The 15,306-nt window shown below is 39.2% G+C and overlaps 1 protein-coding gene across 4 annotated transcripts in view; it reads left to right on the top strand.

Moving 5' to 3' along the window:
* The window catches only part of LOC138759581 (ubiquilin-1-like), an 85,444-nt gene that overhangs the window by 65,946 nt on the left and 4,192 nt on the right, over window positions 1-15,306 (top strand). For all 4 annotated transcript variants that reach the window (XM_069930253.1, XM_069930243.1, XM_069930267.1 and 1 more), the window contains exon 9: window positions 14,612-14,727. In XM_069930253.1, the coding sequence (XP_069786354.1) occupies window positions 14,612-14,727 (116 nt within the window). The remainder of the gene's footprint in view (window positions 1-14,611; window positions 14,728-15,306) is intronic.

The raw sequence follows: 15,306 nt of genomic DNA on the forward strand, positions 1-15,306 counted from the left end.
AACGTAGCCATTTTATACTTTGTTTATCTTCCCTTTCCGTTTTTCCATCATTACCTTTCCTCCTTTTCCATTTCTGTTTTCTTATTTTAAACCCTTTATAAGACAACATTCCTAAAACATCAAACATTTTCCTTATTCTCCTATTTATAACTTCTTTAGCCCCAATCTCCCCTTCCCCTCCTGAGTTGTCCTTTATCCCTTGTCGGACAACCACATCTCCCCTCTCCATTTGGGTTTGCGAATTCACTTGCAAGCGTCAACTGATTTTGTAGTGACCGCAACTCCCCCCCACCCAGCCCCCCCAGAAAAGATTTCACTTTTCATATGTAACAAAGGTCACTCTTTTAATTCCCTCCTTATTCTCTCTATTCCATTACCTTCCCTTATTAATTCTTGTCTATACTATCTATATTTTCCTCTATATACAGATACATTCACGTATGCACATTATACCTATACACTCTTATACCTCTTTACCCACATACATATATCATTTTTACTCTCATTACACGTCTTCATCCCTCAGTCTATTTTGTAATTGTTCTGCAAATTTTTGTGCTTCTTCTGGATCCGAGAATAGTCTGTTTTGTTGTCCTGGAATAAATATTTTCAATACCGCTGGATGCTTTAGTATAAATTTATACCCTTTCTTCCATAAAATCGCCTTTGCTGTATTGAACTCCTTTCTCTTCTTTAGGAGTTCAAAACTTATATCTGGATAAATGAAGATTTTTTGCCCTTTATACTCCAGTGGCTTGTTGCCCTCTCTTACTTTTTCCATTGTCTTCTCCAGTACCTTTTCTCTTGTAGTATATCTTAGGAATTTTACTAAAATAGATCTTGGTTTTTGTTGTGGTTGTGGTTTAAAGGCCAATGCTCTATGTGCCCTTTCTATTTCCATTTCTTGCTGTAGTTCTGGACATCCTAGGATCCTAGGGATCCAATCTTTTATAAACTCTCTCAAATTCTTGCCTTCTTCATCTTCCTTAAGGCCCACTATCTTTATGTTATTTCTTCTGTTATAATTTTCCATTATATCTATTTTCTGAGCTAACAGTTCTTGGGTCTCTATAACTTTTTTATTAGATTCCTCTAATTTCTTTTTTAAGTCCTCTACCTCCATTTCTGCTGCTACTGCCCGCTCTTCCATCTTGTCCATTTTCTTTCCCATTTCTGTTAAGGTCATATCTATTTTATTCATTTTCTCTTCTGTGTTGTTTATTCTTCTTCTTAAATCATTAAATTCCTGTGTTTGCCACTCTTTAAATGACTCCATGTATTCTTTAATAAGAGAAAGTAAATCCTTTATCTTGCCTTTCCCTTCTTCTTCTATTTCACTGTACTCTTCCTCTTCCTCTTCTTCTTCCTCTGGGTTGGCCATCTGTTGTTTCTTTGTTGCCCTTTTCTTCTCTTCTTTCTTGTTTCCATTGTCTTCTGTGTTCTCTTCTTGCTGCAGGTGTTCTGCAGCTGTCATTGCCGGCTGTGGAGATCGACTCCCCAGCTGGTCACCCCTCCCGTCGGTGTGTTTTTTTTCATGCGCGGTTGCGCACTTTTACTTGGCTCAGCGAGCCATTTTTGTAGTCCAATTTCTACCGACCTGAGGGAGCGGGTTTCTCTTTCCACCGCGGGCCTCTTCGAACAGGTAAGGCCTTCTCCTTCTTCCTCCGTTGTCTTCTCTTCCTCTCTTCTTACCGTTGATTTCGATTTTTCTTTTTTTGTCGCCATCTTCTTTTCACCTTTATACTCACTTTTTAACTTTTATTTCTGTGCCTTTGTGTTTTCCTTTGTTTTTTCCGACTTTTCTGGAGAGGGCTGGAGTTCACCGTCCGGCCACTACTCCATCACGTGACTCCTATTGGATAACTATTCAAGAGTAAAAGGGAAAAATGGTGGAAGAGTACTAAAATTGAATTGTACAATGCTTAATGAGGTTTGAATTTTGTTTTAAGAAGGTGGTTTATGTGACTAATATGATGATAGACGTGAAGTTAGTTGATATTTGGTGAAGGTTTATCTCTATAGAGAAAGTTTTTTTTTCATCTTTTTTTCATGCTACATTTTTTTAATGAATTGATTATTGTTTAAGAATTTTTGATAGATAATTTTACTAACTTTACTAATTTTTATATTAAGTTTGAGTTAAATATATGTTTCATCTTAACTCTGTTTGTTAAATATATGCATTTAAGTTTGATTTAAATATGTTTTTTAAGTCTGATATCTTAGTATTAATTACTTTTCTTTTTGTTAGTATTTTAATCGGTTATGTTTTTGTTTTTTTTGTAAGTGGGTTTTTTTTCTCACATATTATTAACTTTATTAATTCTTCACTCTTTATTTTGAGGGGAAAGGGGGGGTTGGACTAATTTGAGTTGGGTTATTCATGTGTAATAATTATTGGGGAGGGTATAGTTTATTTAGATTACTGATACTGTATTGTAATTTTATTATTTTATTCTTAATTTTTTTTAATGTAATCCTATATGTTATTCATGTTATAAAATCTTAAATAAAGTTTAAAAAAAAGAATGGCTATTAATGTACTAGTTAAGTCTAAACCTTGTAAAAGTTGAGAATTCATTGAAACTCCTTTTGTGGATATATAACTCCATGATGAGGTAAATACCATTTTCTACCATTATGTTCCAAGATATCCTCTGTACTTTTTCTACATAACCCTTGGTCATCATATCCAACGTGACATTGGTATTTTCCAAATGAAAGGAAGGATTCCTTTTGAATTTTCTCTTCAAATTCAGCGTATGCTGTTCTGCAATTATTTTATTATCTAGCATACAGATTTCTCTTTCCTTCAAAGGTAATGCTATACAGTAATGACCATCAACATGTTTCACAGAATTTGAAACTAAATTCAGAAACTCTTTCTCCTCCTTCAAAGGTTATGAATATCTTTGTGACATTCAGGGAAATCAATTTTAAACTGTTGTTTCCATAGATCATTAAGTTTGACAACTGAAATTCTGTTGATATTAACATTCACAACTCCTGATTATTATTCATTTTTCCTCCTAATGGTCTGTTAATTGTCCATCCGAGCAACGTTTCCACATCCAATTAACATCTCAATATTATCATCAATCTTGAGTAAGAAAACATCTTTTAGATGATCCCACTGTTTGATATCATCCTGAGATGGAATATTTTCCTTATTTACAGGCATGGTCTTCTGAGTACATACACTTGGGAGATCGCAAAATTTATTGTTATCCAATTCGGCAATCATTAAACCTGAAACTATATTCATTGTCTTCAACAAAATTTGTAATCTTTTCCCATGAAGATTAAGTTTATTCATCAATTCAACAGTACAAAATGATGCGGGGTACATCCTGGATTAAGAAATGCATAAGTCTTAGTACGAAGCTTACTTTTTTAGCTTTAACCTGTACAGGAACTATTGAGAAAGCTTTGTCTCCGGACAAAGCTGTTTGTCTGAATCGAAGCTGAAGCATTCTCTTTGACTGTGTCTTTAGTCTTGGATTCAGATGGTTTAACTTCCTTCTCAACTTTGCTTTGTTGAATATGCAGTAACTTGGGATGCTTTCAGCTGCAAATATCACAACTGAGTCACTTGTTACAAGTTTTGCTGATGTGTCCTTTGTACAAGCAACCGAAACATATTCCATTCTTCTTTAAAAAGATTAATTTCTCGTCATACGATTTTTTTCTCCGATTGTAAACATATTTCTAAAGCATGTAGTTATTTGCAATACAAACAGCACATAGTGGAATTGCTCATTTTGACCCAACGGGTGATGCAAGCACTGTAAGTGTGAAGTGGAAGGCATGGCTGGAAGAATTTGAATCCTACGGCGACAGTCGTGGCCTATTTCTAGATACCGGTACAGTTGAACAAAAAGCGCAGAGAAGGGCGTTACTTCTTTTCACGGCTGGACCTGCAGTTCGGGAAACATTTAAGACACTTTTGAATACTGGAAGAAAGGATGAGTACCGGAAAGCGGTAGATGCATTAAATGCACACTATGTAGTGACACCGAATGCTACATTTCAACGCCATTTGTTTCGGAGAACGAGACAAGAAGATGGCCAGACAATTGCTCAGTACGTGACGAGACTACGCCAGCTAGCTGTTGGATGCAATTACATGCCAGCTGATTTGGACAACCAATTATTGGATCAAGTCGTACAGCACTGCAGATCAGATAAACTCAGAAGACGTCTACAGGAAAGAGGGAGTGAGTTGGAACTCACCGATGCTTTAACCATTGCTGCTGCATTAGAGGCTGTTGAAGTGCAATTTCATACCATGACCCTGAAAGACAACTCAAGCCAGCAAATTAAGAGGCTCTCACATCGCCATAACCAGCCAAGATATACACCGACACATGACGTGGAGTGTTATAGATGTGGAAACCGAGGTCACTTTGGAAAAGACCCATATTGCCCGGCCAAAGGCAAAGTTTGCAGAAAGTGTGGAGGTAAGGACCACTTTGCAAAGAAGTGCAAAAGTAAGTCCAATACAGACCAGAAGAGGAAGAGTACAACTTCCAAAGGCAAAGCCTGGGGGAAAGGAAAGTATCCTGGAAAGAAAGGTACCATTTGCCAGATAGACGGTGACGATGATGATACCCAGGAGGAACAGAGTTGTTACCAATTTACGTTGAATGAAGTACGTCATGAAAAGGTCCCAGTGATCATTGGTGGAGTGACAGTGCAGGTCATTGTAGACTCAGGCAGTGACAGTAATGTGATTGATCGACATTTATGGGAGAAGTTGAAAAGGAAAAAGATCATCTGTCCCTCAAAGAAGTGTTCCAAGAAACTGTATCCATACACAGCAACCAAGCCATTGCAGACCATTGGATGTTTTACTGCAACTGTTGAAGCTGGAGATAAGTACACCAAAGCAGAGTTTATGGTCATAGAAGAGAGGGGAGAACCATTGCTGAGTAGAAGCACAGCGCAAGACCTGGCAATACTTCATATTGGAGCTTGTGTCAATTTAATTCAGTCATACGAGGATATGAAGCAAGAATTCCCCGCAGTCTTCCAAGGAGTAGGAAAGCTGAAAGGTCGACAATTGAAGCTAGCGGTAGATGAAACGGTCAAACCCAAGGCACAACCAATGCGCCGAACTCCGTTTGGACTTTGTGGGAAAGTCGAAGCCAAAATTAAAGAATTGATCGAACAAGACATTATTGAACCGGGGGAACATTCGACACAATGGGTCAGTCCCGTAGTGATTGTGCCCAAACCAAAGGGTGACATAAGACTATGTGTTGACATGAGAATGGCCAATGAAGCTATAATTGGAGAACGACACCCTATACCAACAGTGGAGGAAATACTTCAAGAATTAACTACCAGCAATGTATTCTCAAAAGTTGATCTGAAATGGGGCTATCATCAATTAGAGCTGGATCCAGGTTCCCGAGATGTGACAACATTTGTGACTCACTGTGGATTGTATCGTTACAAGAGTCTATCATTTGGAATTAATGCAGCTTCGGAGATCTACCAGTATGAAATCCATCGAGTGATTCAAGGCATTCCTGGAGTTGCCAACATTTCTGACGACATCATAGTCCATGCACCAACGAAGGAAGAGCATGACAAACGGTTGAGGCATGTACTATCTAGACTACAGGAGGCAGGCCTTACCGTGAATGGAAACAAGTGCCAGTTCGGTGTGTCAGAAATGGACTTCATGGGATACAGACTTACACGGGAAGGACTAAACCCTGCAGAGGCCAAGGTGAAAGCTATTGAAGAGGCACGTGCACCTCAGAACGCAACAGAGGTGAGGAGTTTCCTGGGATTGGTCAATTTTTGTGCAAAGTTCATTCCTAATTTCGCTACAGTGGCAGAACCACTAAGGAAACTAACCAGGAAAGGTGTACCATTTCATTTTGGATCTGAGCAGAAGAAAGCGTTCACAGCGCTGAAGCAAAGCCTGACAGATGCAAAAACTCTTGGATATTACGATCCGGCGGCATCAACCAAAGTCATAGCGGATGCCAGCCCAGTTGGTTTAGGAGCCGTGTTGGTCCAGATGCATGATGGAGGACCAAGAATCATTGCCTATGCCAGCAGATCGTTATCAGATGTGGAAAGAAGATACTCTCAGACAGAGAAAGAAGCACTCGGACTTGTATGGGCCTGTGAGAGGTTCCATGCATATTTATACGGCATTGAATTTGAACTCATCACAGATCATAAGCCATTAGAGGTGATCTATGCACCTAGATCCAAACCATGTGCCAGAATAGAAAGATGGGTACTCAGACTACAACCCTACAAATATAAAGTAATCCACATTGCAGGGAAAGCAAACATTGCTGATCCGCTGTCCAAATTGGTGAAGGATGGTGGTCCACAATCCAAGTCAGAATTGGGAACAGAAACAGAGAGCTTTGTACGCTTTGTAGCTATTCAGTCGACACCGAAAGCTGTGACTACGAAGGAAGTCGAGAGAGAATCCGAACGTGATCCAGAACTCATGGAAGTAAGAGAATGCATACAGAGTGGACAATGGGACAAGTGTACTCACAAGGCTTACATTCCCATTAGAGACGAACTTTGTTGCATCGGACAGTGTGTATTAAGAGGTTGCAGATTGGTGATACCGCAAAGATTGAGACCGAAGATCGTATCCTTAGCGCATGAAGGACACCTAGGTATTGTTGGTACCAAGCAAAACCTCAGGACCAAGGTATGGTGGCCAGGTTGTGATAAAGATGCAGAGAAATTTGTTAAAACTTGTCACGGATGTCAAATCACAAGTAGGAGTAATCCGCCAGAACCGATCCGGAGTACGCAACTCCCGACAGGACCATGGATCGACGTAGCTGTTGATTTTCTTGGACCTTTACCGACGGGTGAATCAATTATGGTAGTGATAGATTACTACAGCAGATACTATGAGTACGTGGTGTTGAAGTCCACAACCACTGAAAAAACAATACAAGCATTAGCAGAGATATTCGCAAGATATGGATTACCTGTTACATTATACTCTGACAATGGTCCACAATTCACTTCAGAGACATTTGCGGAATACATGAGGACCACAGGTATCCACCATCATAAAGTAACTCCGAAATGGCCGCAAGCCAACGGAGAAGGAGAGAGACAAAATCAGTCCATTGAAAAACGATTGAGGATTGCACACGCCGAAGGACAAAATTGGCGAGAAGCATTGCTATCTTATGTAGCTGTCTATCAAGCAAGGCCTCATGCAACCACTGGAAAAAGTCCTGCAGAAGCATTTTTTGGGAGAAAAATCTGCACAAAAATGCCAGAAATAAAGGAAATCCGAGACAACCAGGAGATGAGGGACCACGATGCTGAAAAGAAAGGTGCAGCAAAGCTGTACACAGATTCGAAACGTGGAGCCAAGTACTCAGACATCATGCCAGGAGATAATATTCTAGTGAGGCATGAAACTGGTGGTAAGCTAGCCACACCTTATTACCATCAACCCTATACTGTCGTATCCAGAAGTGGCAGTATGGTGACAGTCAAGTCTCCGACTGGAGTCCTTTATAAGAGAAATGTATCAGGTGTAAAAAGGTACCAGTCCAGAGATACTTCGAGCGAAGAGGTTGAAAGGCTAATACGAGATGCTGAAACTGAGAGACCTGATGATGTTCCAGAGGCAGTTACCAGCACTCCTGATGAAGTGACTAGAGTGCCAGAAACACCTGAAGCCGTGGCGAGCAGTAATTCCGACGCCGAGAATGAACAACCGAGAAGCGACGACAATATCACAGGCAGGCCGAAACGAAACCGGAAAGTGCCCAAACGATACGAAGACTTTGTGCCATAGTTTTAATAAGAACTTTGGGACAGTATTTTAATCTTATATCATAAAGTGCATGTATGAGTGCTGTAGGAAGTAAACTTTATGTAGTTGAGTTATAGTATTACCATTAGTTACGATGTTTGTATGTTTCCGAGGGATATTGGTAAGTGAAGGTAAAGTTTGTTTCTGATTAAAGGAGGGATGTCATGATAATGAATATGTATGAGATGTACCGGAACTCACGTGGTATGAGAGAGAGATAAGAGCACAAGCAGGAGAACAAAGGAAACTGGAAAATAAAGACTCTGAGAAGTTTACATGATAAAACTTGTGTTTGATGTTTTATTAACTTCACATTTCGGGCCACGAATGTGACAGCTCCTTGCTCAAGTATACTCGTTTCTTGTGGCTATAGTACCCATTGACCTCTTGGTTGTTCTTTGGGTACTTCAGGCTAAGTGATAGATCTTGCAGAAGCCTGAGCTAATGGTTTTACTCTGGCCATCTTCATAGCATGTTGTTTCTCAAGCTCTTGTCCTTTCACTCTTCAATAATCTTTTTCGTTCTTCTTGCTGAATATTCATTTCAAATTCTTGAATTAGCGGGAGCATGATTTAAGTTGTGAGATTAGTCAGGTGGATTGGGAAAATGTGTTATGATGGGTTGACTAAATTAATTAAGATATAGTATGGTTAATTATTATTTTTTGCATCATTTATATTTAACCCCTGAAAAATTGAAAAAAATATGGATTTAGTAATTCAGATCTGTGTTTTAGGTGTGGATTACGTGTTGGAACATTTCTGCATTCTGTTTGGTTTTGTGATTAAGTTCATCCTTTCTAGTTTAAAATAAGGAATTTTCCTCAAAATTTGTTTAAAATTCAATTTCCTTCAGATCCAAAAATTTTTTTGTCCAGTTATTTTACTCCGTTAGTGGACTTGGGGTTGGATAAGTTTCCGACAGCGTTTATTCATCTAACATTGGCAGTTGCTCGTAAATGTATTGTTATGTCTTGGAAAGATGAAGCGGAGTTAAATGTAGTTCGATGGCATCATGAGTTGAAGTCGTGTATCTATGTGGAGAAAATAACATATAATTTACATAATAATTATGATTTTTTTTGTTAAGATGTGGACACCATATATGAAGAATATGAATTTAGTAATATTGCAAATTACTGAATGTTTTTGTTTATTTTTAATGCTTCCCTTTAGGGATCTGTTGTGAGGGGGGGTGGGTTTGTTTTATTGTTTTATTATTAGACTACTTATTCTGTGAAAGTCTGTTTATTTTTATTGAAAAAATACTAAATAAAGTTTTTTAAAAATTCTTGAATTAATTGCTGACTCTTCATTTCAGTTTCTTGCCTAAGTTGCTGATTTTTCATTTAAGTCATATCTTCTAAAGCATGCTTTTTTCTCAAACAACTCACGTTGTGCACATATAGTAGCCAAGTCTGCTTGTGCCTTAACATGCATAGCCAATATACTTGAAGCAGACTTTGAAGATCTCCCTACACTCATAACCCTGGAAATACTATCATCAGGATTCACATCTGAACATTCAGATACTGCTGATTGAGTCTCTATCTTCAGCATTTCGCTCGGTATTGCACCAGTGGGGCTTTGCAATGTACATTCATCTGTTCCAGTTCCACTAACCTCAAAACTAGCCATTGAGGTCTGCAGTGCCTTATCTGAGTCTTCTTCCTGCTTGGTAGTTGAAGCTACTTCTCTGGTCACTGACTCCAACCTTCCACCAGGCCTTATCCATCATCCTTGCTGGCTCAACTCATGATCAAACAGCTCTGTGAGAGGATCTGTTTGCTTGAGGTCTTTAGCCTGACAAGACTTTTTCTCCATCTTAAATTCTTCACACTGCAGATTATCTTCTCCTGGCTTCTTCGAATTGTAAACAAATTTTTATTTTGCCTGGTCCCTTTAAGAGTATTTCTTAGTTCTGTGTTCTGCAAACTGGCTGCGATATCTATATTTATAGAACACGGAATCTGGGATTCCTGCCAATGGCTCTTTGCATCTGAATACCAGAGTGTTTTTAATCTCACTTTCAAGGTTACAGGTGCCTTACAGACAGACAGACATGCTGTAACTGTACAATTCCAGAGATGTTTTCACAGAAGCTTCCAGAATTTTCTAACAGACTTTCTTTAAATCTTAACTTTCTTCCAACCAAATTCACAATTTAAAAAAAAACATTTACTTTGAATGAAATGTAGATGACACTGCCCAGCTTCTAATATTTCTAAATCTCAAAACATGTCATCTTCCAAAAAAGTAAGCCTTGATATTCTGAATTGTATCTTATTTATCCAAATAAATCAAACTTTGTAATTGCAGCTGTAAATAGCTTTAATTTTTCATTGATAAAAGCGAATAGACATTTTCATAGCTTTGCACTTCATAGCGATGAGTAAAAGAAAACATATTGTAAATAATAACAATACTCAACTTCAAACACATAAACAAATTAAAATGATAATACATTATTAATAATAATGATAAATTCAAAGAAAAATTTCTTGAGTGAGCTTACTCACCTTTCATAACTATTCCAAGAATGAGAATGAGCTTGTCTGCTTGGATATGATGACATATATCATAGTAACTATGGTAACTCTACACAAATAATTAATCTTAAAGGGAAAGTCATAAAACTACCATAAATCATAAACACAAGGTTTTAACCTCTACAAACAGAAGCAGTTATTTTCTCACAGAATGTTACTGCATTTCTGACCTCAGATGAAATTGGTCTAATATTAAATATGTCTCCTTTTTTTTAAATTTTTTTATTTTTCACACCATAAATCACATTAGCCATGATATACACTATTTCTTTTTCACACATATACAGTGACTTTTTCTCCCCCCCCCCCCTTTCCTCCTAAACCACCCCCCCACCTCCCCCCCCTCTCATCCATTTTAGGTATACAATCTAGGTTGCATTAAGCCAGTCAGACAATGTTGTCATTCAACAAAATTACACCAGAAATTCTACTGATTCCATTCTTTTCTTTCCTTCTCCTTCCATCAACTTAGGTACTGTTTGTCCCCGGTAGGTTTTCGCTATTGTATTTAATGTAAGGCTCCTATACTTGCTCGAATATTTCAATATTATTTCTTAACCTATCTGTTATTTTTTCTAATGGAATACATTTATTCATTTAAATTTAGTAGTTTCTTCCTTTTAATTTTGTTATGTATTCCATTAATATTTAAAGACATATAGTTCAGCGTAGCCCTTTTATATTTTGTTTATCTTCTCTTTCCGTTTTTCCATCATTACCTTTCCTCCTTTTCCATTTCTGTTTTCTTATTTTCAACTCATTATAAGACAACATTCCTACAACATCCAACATTTTCCTTATTCTCCTATTTCTATCTTATTTATCCCCAATCTCCCCTTCACCTCCTGAGTTGTCCTTTATCCCTTGTCGGACAACCACATCTCCCCTCTCCATTTGGATTTGCGAATCCACTCGCAAGCGTCAACTGATTTTGCAGTGACCGCTATTTCCCCCCACCCCGCCCCCCAGAAAAGATTTCACTTTTCATATGTCACAAAGGTCACTCTTTTAATTCCCTCCTTATTCTCTCTATTCCATTACCTTCCCTTATTAATTCTTGTCTATACTATCTATATTTTCCTCTAAGTACAGATACATTCACGTATGCTCATTGTCTCTATTCACTCTTATACCTCTTTACCCGCATACATATCAATCGTGATCATTTTTACTCTCATTACCCGTCTTCATCCCTCAGTCTATTTTTGTCTTTACCCACATACATATCAATCGTGATCATTTTTACTTTCATTACCCGTCTTCCTCCCTCAGTCTATTTTTGTAATTGTTCTGCAAATTTTCGTGCTTCTTCTGGATCCGAGAATAGTCTGTTTTGTTGTCCTGGAATAAATATTTTCAATGCCGCTGGATGCTTTAGTATAAATTTATACCCTTTCTTCCATAAAATCGCCTTTGCTGTATTGAACTCTTTTCTCTTCTTTAGGAGTTCAAAACTTATATCTGGATAAATGAAGATTTTTTGCCCTTTATACTCCAGTGGTTTGTTGCCCTCTCTTACTTTTTCCATTGTCTTCTCCAGTACCTTTACTCTTGTAGTATATCTTAGGAATTTTACTACAATAGATCTTGGTTTTTGTTGTGGTTGTGGTTTAGAGGCCAATACTCTATGTGCCCTTTCTATTTCCATTTCTTGCTGTAGTTCTGGACATCCTAGGGTCTTAGGGATCCACTCTTTTATAAACTCCCTCATATTCTTGCCTTCTTCATCTTCCTTAAGGCCCACTATCTTTATGTTATTTCTTCTGTTATGGTTTTCCATTGTATCTATTTTTTGAGCTAGTAGTTCTTGTGTCTCTTTAGTTTTTTTATTAGATTTCTCCAATTTCTTTTTTAAGTCTTCTACCTCCATTTCTGCTGCTACTGCCCGCTCTTCCATCTTGTCCATTTTCTTTCCCATTTCTGTTAAGGTCATCTCCATTTTATTTATTTTCTCTTCTGTGTTGTTTATTCTTTTTCTTAAATCCTTAAATTCCTGTGTTTGCCATTCTTTAAATGACTCCATGTATCCTTTAATAAGAGCAAGTATATCCTTTACCTTGCCTTTCTTTTCTTCTTCTATTTCTCTGTACTCTTCCTCTTCCTCTTCTTCTTCCTCTGGGTTGACCATCTGTTGTTTCTTTGGTGCCCTTTCCTCCTCTTCTTTCTTGTTTCTATTGTCTTCTGTGGTCTCTTCTTGCTGCAGGTGTTCTGCAGCTGTCATTGCCGGCTGTGGAGATCAACTCCCCAGCTGGTCCCCCCTCCCGTTGGTGTGTTTTTTTTCATTCGCATCGCGCATGCGCGAAGTATCGCGCATGCGCGGTTGCGCACTTTTACTCGGCTCAGCGAGCCATTTTTGTAGTCCATTATTTACCGACCTGAGGGAGCGGGTTTCTCTCTCCGCAGCGGGCCTCTTCGGACAGGTAAGGCCTTCACCTTTTTCCTCCTTTGTCTTCTCTTCCTCTCTTCTTACCGTTGCTTTTGATTTTTCTTTTTTTGTCGCCATCTTCTTTCCACCTTTATACTCACTTTTCTGTAACTTTTATTTCTGTGCCTTTGTGTTTTCTTTTGTTTTTCCCGACTTTTCTGGTGAGGGCTGGAGTTCACCGTCCGGCCACTACTCCATCACGTGACTCCTCCAAATATGTCTCCTTGAAGCGTCTTTAATCACATGACATGACATCCCTGTTGATTTTGTTTGAAATTCTTCTCTTCCTAAAGCATTTACAAGCCAATGCTTCTGCTCTGTACGTACAGGTAATTGAAGCACAAGCCTATTTGATTGAACAGATTATCCTGGTGTTTCTCTGAGTAAACAGCATTATCTTCAACATTTCAATGGACAATCATCAGGTTTTATGGTTGTTTACACAGCTTCTACAAAGCAATGAAAGACCCCAACAATGAAGACGCTGTTTACATCCGGTACCGCACGGATGGCAGTCTCTTCAATCTGAGGCGCCTGCAAGCTCACACCAAGACACAAGAGAAACTTGTCCGTGAACTACTCTTTGCAGATGATGCCGCTTTAGTTGCCCATTCAGAGCCAGCTCTTCAGCGCTTGACGTCCTGCTTTGCGGAAACTGCCAAAATGTTTGGCCTGGAAGTCAGCCTGAAGAAAACTGAGGTCCTCCATCAGCCAGCTCCCCACCATGACTACCAGCCCCCCCACATCTCCATCGGGCACACAAAACTCAAAACGGTCAACCAGTTTACCTATCTCGGCTGCACCATTTCATCAGATGCAAGGATCGACAATGAGATAGACAACAGACTCGCCAAGGCAAATAGCGCCTTTGGAAGACTACACAAAAGAGTCTGGAAAAACAACCAACTGAAAAACCTCACAAAGATAAGCGTATACAGAGCCGTTGTCATACCCACACTCCTGTTCGGCTCCGAATCATGGGTCCTCTACCGGCACCACCTACGGCTCCTAGAACGCTTCCACCAGCGTTGTCTCCGCTCCATCCTCAACATCCATTGGAGCGCTTACACCCCTAACGTCGAAGTACTCGAGATGGCAGAGGTCGACAGCATCGAGTCCACGCTTATGAAGATCCAGCTGCGCTGGATGGGTCACGTCTCCAGAATGGAGGACCATCGCCTTCCCAAGATCGTATTATATGGCGAGCTCTCCACTGGCCACCGTGACAGAGGTGCACCAAAGAAAAGGTACAAGGACTGCCTAAAGAAATCTCTTGGTGCCTGCCACATTGACCACCGCCAGTGGGCTGATATCGCCTCAAACTGTGCATCTTGGCGCCTCACAGTTTGGCGGGCAGCAACCTCCTTTGAAGAAAACCGCAGAGCCCACCTCACTGACAAAAGGCAAAGGAGGAAAAACCCAACACCCAACCCCAACCAACCAATTTTCCCCTGCAGCCACTGCAACCGTGTCTGCCTGTCCCGCATCGGACTTGTCAGCCACAAACGAGCCTGCAGCTGACGTGGACTTTTTACCCCCTCCATAAATCTTCTTCCGCGAAGCCAAGCCAAAGAAGAAAACAAAGCAATGAATTAGCATGCATTTTGACTCTCAAAATGGTTTCTTAACATAGGACATTTTTGAAATCTTGTAAATAGCAGAGGTTATCTGTTATTGTGTGTTCCTGTCCGCCCACACAGTCATTTCTAAGAAATATATACTATTCTAACGTAAGATTATTAATAACACAATTCCGAAACAACTTGATCTAACAAGTGAATAAAACGTGAGCATTTTCTTGTCATTTCAGATGCAGAATCCTGAAACATTGTCTGCTATGTCAAACCCAAGAGCTATGCAGGCTTTGTTACAGATTCAGCAGGGTCTGCAGACCTTGTCTACTGAGGCTCCAGGGCTTCTACCAGGGTAAGGGTTTTATTCAGCTCAGTGGATTGAAAATGAACGTTGGGGTTTAGACCTCCTTTACGTTGTACTTTAAACTATGTACAAATTATGTAAGCTTCTTGGAGTAGGTGAATACCAATGTATTTGAATCGTACCATTTTCTTAGCTTCAGCAAGATTCCCGTTCATTTCCTCCTTGTATGTTTCCACTGGTATCAAGTGGAAGGCTAATTATCATAAGTATACAAGAATGGGATTTGAGTTTATGCCCTTAAGCCACTTTATTGATTTTATTCTGCAGTACATTTGTCTGATTTCCCTCTGATTCCAAGAGAGATTGAATCTCAGCTTTAAATATTGTTATAACCTGAAGATCCATAGCCTTGTGGAGGGGAGAATAACAAGGATCTGAACCCTAAAGAAGAAATTTCTTCTTAATCCATTCATAAATGGCTGACCCCATATTTTGAGATTTATCCTCCTTTCTCTTCACATTAGATGTAAAACATCAAGAACACTCCATCCAGAGTAAACAGCCTCAACATCTACCATGTTAATTCTTGGCATAACTTTGTTTCATCGTGCAATTCCAAGGCAATAA

Source organism: Narcine bancroftii, chromosome 1, assembly GCF_036971445.1.
Source record: "Narcine bancroftii isolate sNarBan1 chromosome 1, sNarBan1.hap1, whole genome shotgun sequence".
Taxonomy (NCBI): Eukaryota; Metazoa; Chordata; class Chondrichthyes; order Torpediniformes; family Narcinidae; genus Narcine; species Narcine bancroftii.